The sequence below is a fragment of the Ranitomeya imitator genome, chromosome 7, assembly GCF_032444005.1.
Source record: "Ranitomeya imitator isolate aRanImi1 chromosome 7, aRanImi1.pri, whole genome shotgun sequence".
Classification (NCBI taxonomy): domain Eukaryota; kingdom Metazoa; phylum Chordata; class Amphibia; order Anura; family Dendrobatidae; genus Ranitomeya; species Ranitomeya imitator.
The window spans coordinates 186,997,375-187,003,374 of record NC_091288.1 but is presented as its reverse complement, the minus strand read 5'-3'; the positions used below and the strand labels follow the sequence as shown (position 1 = coordinate 187,003,374).

Below are 6,000 nucleotides of genomic sequence, written 5' to 3'. Positions count from 1 at the left end.
ACATAGAGAAGTGTAATGGAAAACATGTCGAAGAATTGCAGCTCTGATCTAGTACTGTCTGTGCCTGCATTATTAAGTAGGAGACAATACTATCTGTGCCCGAGTTAATTACAGGAGAACAGAGGGAGGCAGTAATACATTACTGACATGGAGGATGTAGTCCTAGTATCTACGGTATATAATTTTATAGAAAGAGACAGGAAGGCAGGACTATCTGTGCCTACATCATCGACAGTATTGCTTTAGGAAAACGTAACATCGGACATTTGATTTTTTTTCACATCGTCTAGTGATAATCACATTGTCGTCTTCTTTCTAGGAGGATTATACGGAGATTATTAGGGATCTGGACCGGAGAATTCTCCAGCTGTACGAGAGCCTCCCAGAAAACACCCTGTGCGTCATGGTCTTCCCTGGAAACAATGGGTACGTAGTCTCAGACCCTAGAATCAGGCGCTTTGAAGTGTTAAGATTGGTAATAAGGAGCGGAGTGTGGCAGGAGTAGATTGCTGGATATTAGCTATTCCGCGAGCTGTGACTGTGACGCTCCATCTACCGCCTCTTCCTTCACAATTCCAAATTATTGGGAAAAAAGGTATGGGACTGATAGTAGGCTGAAGGGGTAAGAGGGACCTCTCTGGCATAAGGATCTGACAGCTGCGGGTCCCACCTCTAGGACTGGCACATTTCAATAATGGTCAATGGAGAACTCAACTGCGAGAAGGCAGGCGACCCCAATTATCCCCAGAGGTGGGATCCACATTTATTTTGAGAATGGGATCTCTCTGGCCAACTTGATTGCAGATGTGCATGCAATTCAAAATCAATGCAGATCCGGTAAGTGGAATCCGGGCCGGCTCCAGGTTTTCATGGGATCCAGGAAAGAGTCTCTGTGGGCCCATTTAACCCCTTAGTGACAGAGCCAAATTTTTGAAATCTGACCAGTGTTACTTTATGTGGTAATAACTCTGGAATGCTTCAACAAAGCCCAGTGATTTTGAGATTGTTTTTTCGTGACACATTATACTTTATGATAATGGTAAATTTAGGTTGATATGCTTTATGTTTATTTATAAAAAAATATCAGAAATTTGAAAAAAATGTTAAAAAATTTGCAATTTTCAAACTTTGAATGATTATCCCTTTAATCCCGATAGTCATACCACAGCAAAACATTAATAAATAACATTTCCCACATGTCTGCTTTACAACAGCACCATTTGCAAAATGTTATTTTATTTTGTTAGCATTTTAAGAGGATTAAAAATGTATCAACAATTTAAATTTTTTTCAAGGAAATTTACAAAATGTATTTTTTTAGGGACCTATCCATGTTTGAAGTGAATTTGGGGGTCCTATATATAGAGAAATCCCCACAAGTGATACCATTTTAAAAACAGCACCCCCTGACATATTGAAAACTGCAGTCAGGTCATTTGTTAACCCTTCGGGTGATTTTCAGGAATTAATGCAAAGTGGCATGAGAAAAATGAAAATGTGTATTTTTATCACCTAAATGTCACTAACTTCTGAACAGGTTACTACAGCCGACAGACTCTAAGGCCGCTATTTGGTCATGAATTTCCATGACAAACATCAGGACCATGCAATCATGATCTGAGACCACCAATTGGGATAAAGAGGAAGCCCCCACAGTCTGTTAACCGTTTATAATGATGTAGTCACTATTGACAGCAGCATCTATGGGGTTAAATAGATTTGGATGGTGCAAACACTGATCATGGCTGATGCAGCAAGTTGTCAGCTATAGTGGACAGCTGACAGCTACTGGATTGTCACCTGTATGGGGATATAAGTCTCTTATATCTCAGGTCAGTTAAAAGGCGTATTGGCGGTCACTAAGGGGTTAACATATCCCATGAATCATGATGCACAGGTTTAGTAAAATGCCAAAGATGTCACTACTACATAGTTGTCCATGTACTATAATGCACAGCCAAATCATTCATAAAGTATAATATTGCACTTCCCACAATCATTCATGTAGTATAATGCACAGCCCATAGTCATTCATAAAGTATAATATTGTACATCCCATAGTCATCCATGTAATATAATGCACAGCCCATAGTCAGCCATATAATACATAGCCCATAATCATCCATAAAGTATAATGCACCCGCATAGTCATCCATAAAGTATAATGCACCCCATAGTCATCCATATAGTATAATGCACCCCATAGTCATCCATAAAGTATAATGCACCCCATAGTCATCCATATAGAGTAATGCATAGCCCATATTCATCCATAAAGTATAATATTGCACATCCCATAGTCATCCATGTAATATAATGCACCCCCATAAAATATAACGTATAGCCCATAGTCATCCATATAGTATAATACACAGCCCATACTCATCCATAAAGTATAATGCACATCCCATATTCATTCATGTAGTATAATGCACAGGCCGCAGTCATCCATAAAGTATAATGCATCCCCATAGTCATCCATGTATTATAATGCAACCCCATATTCATTCATAAAGTATAATATTGCACAGCTCACAGTCATTCATATAGTATAATGCACAGCCCACCGTCATCCGTGTAGTATATTGCACAGCTCACACTCATCCGTGTAGTATATTGCACAGCTCACACTCATCCGTGTAGTATAATGCACAGTTCACACTCATCCGTGTAGTATATTGCACAGCCCACCGTCATCCGTGTAGTATAATGCACAGCCCACCGTCATCCGTGTAGTATAATGCACAGCCCACCGTCATCCGTGTAGTATAATGCACAGCCCACCGTCATCCGTGTAGTATAATGCACAGCCCACCGTCATCCGTGTAGTATAATGCACAGCCCACCGTCATCCGTGTAGTATAATGCACAGCCCACCGTCATCCGTGTAGTATAATGCACAGCCCACCGTCATCCGTGTAGTATAATGCACAGCCCACCGTCATCCGTGTAGTATAATGCACAGCCCACCGTCATCCGTGCACTATAATGCACAGCCCACCGTCATCCGTGCACTATAATGCACAGCCCACCGTCATCCGTGCACTATAATGCACAGCCCACCGTCATCCGTGCACTATAATGCACAGCCCACCGTCATCCGTGCACTATAATGCACAGCCCACCGTCATCCGTGCAGTATAATGCACAGCCCACCGTCATCCGTGCAGTATAATGCACAGCCCACCGTCATCCGTGCAGTATAATGCACAGCCCACCGTCATCCGTGCAGTATAATGCACAGCCCACCGTCATCCGTGCAGTATAATGCACAGCCCACCGTCATCCGTGCAGTATAATGCACAGCCCACCGTCATCCGTGCAGTATAATGCACAGCCCACCGTCATCCGTGCAGTATAATGCACAGCCCACCGTCATCCGTGCAGTATAATGCACAGCCCACCGTCATCCGTGCAGTATAATGCACAGCCCACCGTCATCCGTGCAGTATAATGCACAGCCCACGGTCATCCGTGCAGTATAATGCACAGCCCACCGTCATCCGTGCAGTATAATGCACAGCCCACCGTCATCCGTGTAGTATAATGCACAGCCCACCGTCATCCGTGCAGTATAATGCACAGCCCACGGTCATCCGTGCAGTATAATGCACAGCCCACCGTCATCCGTGCACTATAATGCACAGCCCACCGTCATCCGTGTAGTATAATGCACCACAGCCCACCGTCATCCCTGTAGTAGCATGGCCACTATGTACTCACTAATCCAAAAAAAATAAACCACTCCCCTTCCCTCTACTTACAAGCCCCTAGGCACGTGCATGCTGATGTCAGCTGTTACACTCAGCTGGCCAGTCAGGACATTGCTATGTATGGACCTGATGGGTCTGTGCACTGCAGTATACTTCAACTGAATCTGTGCCTGAGGACAAACATCCAGCTGAAGGCATCACTCAACGGCTAGTGAGCGCCCAGTTTGTCCAGGGCCCCCTGCAGTTGCCCGGGTGGGATCTACACCTATTAGGCACTTATGCCACAAATATTTGAATATTCCTCATTACTCCTTTTAGGAAACCCTTCTTATATTATAATGTACCAAGCTCTCCCTTCCTCCAAAGCTTGTATGCAGTAATTCCTATACAACGAAGTATGCTAAGCAAAGCCCAGCCACTAACGAAGTATGCTAAGCAAAGCCCAGCCACTAGGGGCGCTGTTCTATAGCCTTAGGAGCATGTTATGTGCAATGATACAACACGTAGGAATTAAATCACGTTTAGTAGAGCGCCTGCTCGCATAGGAGAATCCTGACAGCCTGCACGGTGCGCTCCTTGAGGATTTACAAGTCTACATAGCGACTGCAGACTTGTACCCCCAAGGCCGGACAACCCCTTTGTTACAATTCTATAAAAGTAAAAAAAATGGTAACAAGCTGGATCTTTGGTGTACAGTGGAGGGGCGCACAGTCAATGAATACATATTGTATAGGTCTGCCTGTAGTTATCCGCTTCCTGGGCGCCAGTGTGATACTTGTCTTTCTTTTCAGCAGCAGCAGACCTCTGCCAGGATTCGGTGTGATGGGGATAAAGCGCTGACCGCAGTGAACCGTCGCAAGCATTTGAATCAATATTTAATGTACAGAATGTTCCTCCATAAGTGCTGTATAATAATTGGAATAAATGGGCCGCAGAGCCTTATTTTATGACGTGCGTCCGAGTGTAGAATGATCTGGAGCGGGAGGCTCACAATCTTTACAGCACCAGCTCTGCGCCATTAGCGGCACCGGTGGTCACCCACTTCCTGTTCTAGGGTCACAGGTCAGGCCACTACTTTTCCTCCCAACTTCTTTATGCCTTTTTCTTTATGTTCACTTTCCTAGAAATCTGAGCCTCCGGGTGGGATGCGCTTCATGTCTCACTATTATTTTTGTTTTTTAAAGACAAGAGGTCAATGCTGGTCACAAAATGCTTCAAATCCCTGCGCCAGGTTTTTTTATTACCATTGGCCGCCTGTAGAAAAAAATGTCCCTGTAGCCTAATTTTCCAAAGAGTGTTCTGGAAAGGAAAGCGTATTAATACCGGTGTTTAACATGCCTCTTAAAGGGAATCTGTCAGGTTTTTGCAGTTCAGCATGTTGTGGAGACAGAGACCCTGATTCCAGCGCTGTGTCACTTACTGAGCCAATTTTGTGTATTTTTCATAAAATCAGTTTTATCAGCAGATTATCACTAGAGGACTAGGTGGCCCGTGCCTTCAAGTCAACTGCTCTGTGTAACCCCGCCCCTAACACTGATTGGCAGCTTTCTTCGCAGTGTGCACAGAGAGCGGCCAATCAGTGTTGTGGGCGGGATATACAGAGCTCAGCAGTTAATAAAACAGAGATTTTATAAAAACTGCACCAAGCAGCCCAATAAGTAATACATCGCTGGAATCATGGTCTCTGCCCCCATATCATGCTCACAGATGAGGTAGCGAAAAACCTAGTGACAGAGTCCCTTTAAATAATTTTGCTTACGTTTGGGCCAGTAATTAAAATTAGATTTGCACTATAATTTACCCCAAATTTCAGATGAAAATAATAGTAAATCTAAAAGGCAAAATGAAGGAGGGAGTGGCGCTCCCTGTGTGATATAGCAAAAAACAAACGAGTAAGAAAAGAACTGCAATAATTACCTGGCAAGGAACCATGGCACAATGCCCGAATTATACCATCTCTTGGCTGATGCAGGCGGCTGATCTGCAGGATTGTGATCCTCCAAAACCCCTTGCTGTCTGGTTTTTAGCCAATTTTTAGAATAAATAAGTTTTCAAGTTTCAGCAGTGCCTGCTTCTTGGATTGTAGTCACACGGCTGATTTTTTTTTTTTCCTCCACTAATAGTAAATTATTATTTACCACTCACAGCGCCATACATGTTATAGTGGCTGTTCTTGGTATTGCAGCTTAGTTGCATCCACTTCAATGTGACTGAGCTGCAGTACCAGACACAGCCACTACAAAATGTGCAGCGCTGTGCATGGTAAATAATTTGGTGCTCTCAATGA

At 43.7% G+C, this 6,000-nt stretch overlaps 1 protein-coding gene across 2 annotated transcripts in view; it reads left to right on the top strand.

Annotated features, from left to right (window-relative positions):
* Positions 1 to 5,774, top strand: part of REXO5 (RNA exonuclease 5) — a 42,115-nt gene extending 36,341 nt beyond the window's left edge. The window contains exons 19-20 of one of the 2 annotated variants that reach the window (XM_069734200.1): positions 320 to 426; positions 4,508 to 5,774. In XM_069734200.1, the coding sequence (XP_069590301.1) occupies positions 320 to 426; positions 4,508 to 4,553 (153 nt within the window). In that variant the 3' untranslated portion in view covers positions 4,554 to 5,774. Of the gene's footprint in view, positions 1 to 319; positions 427 to 4,504 lie in introns of both variants that reach the window. The other variant, XM_069734199.1, reaches the window with a different exon arrangement.
* Positions 5,775 to 6,000: the final 226 nt, after the last annotated feature.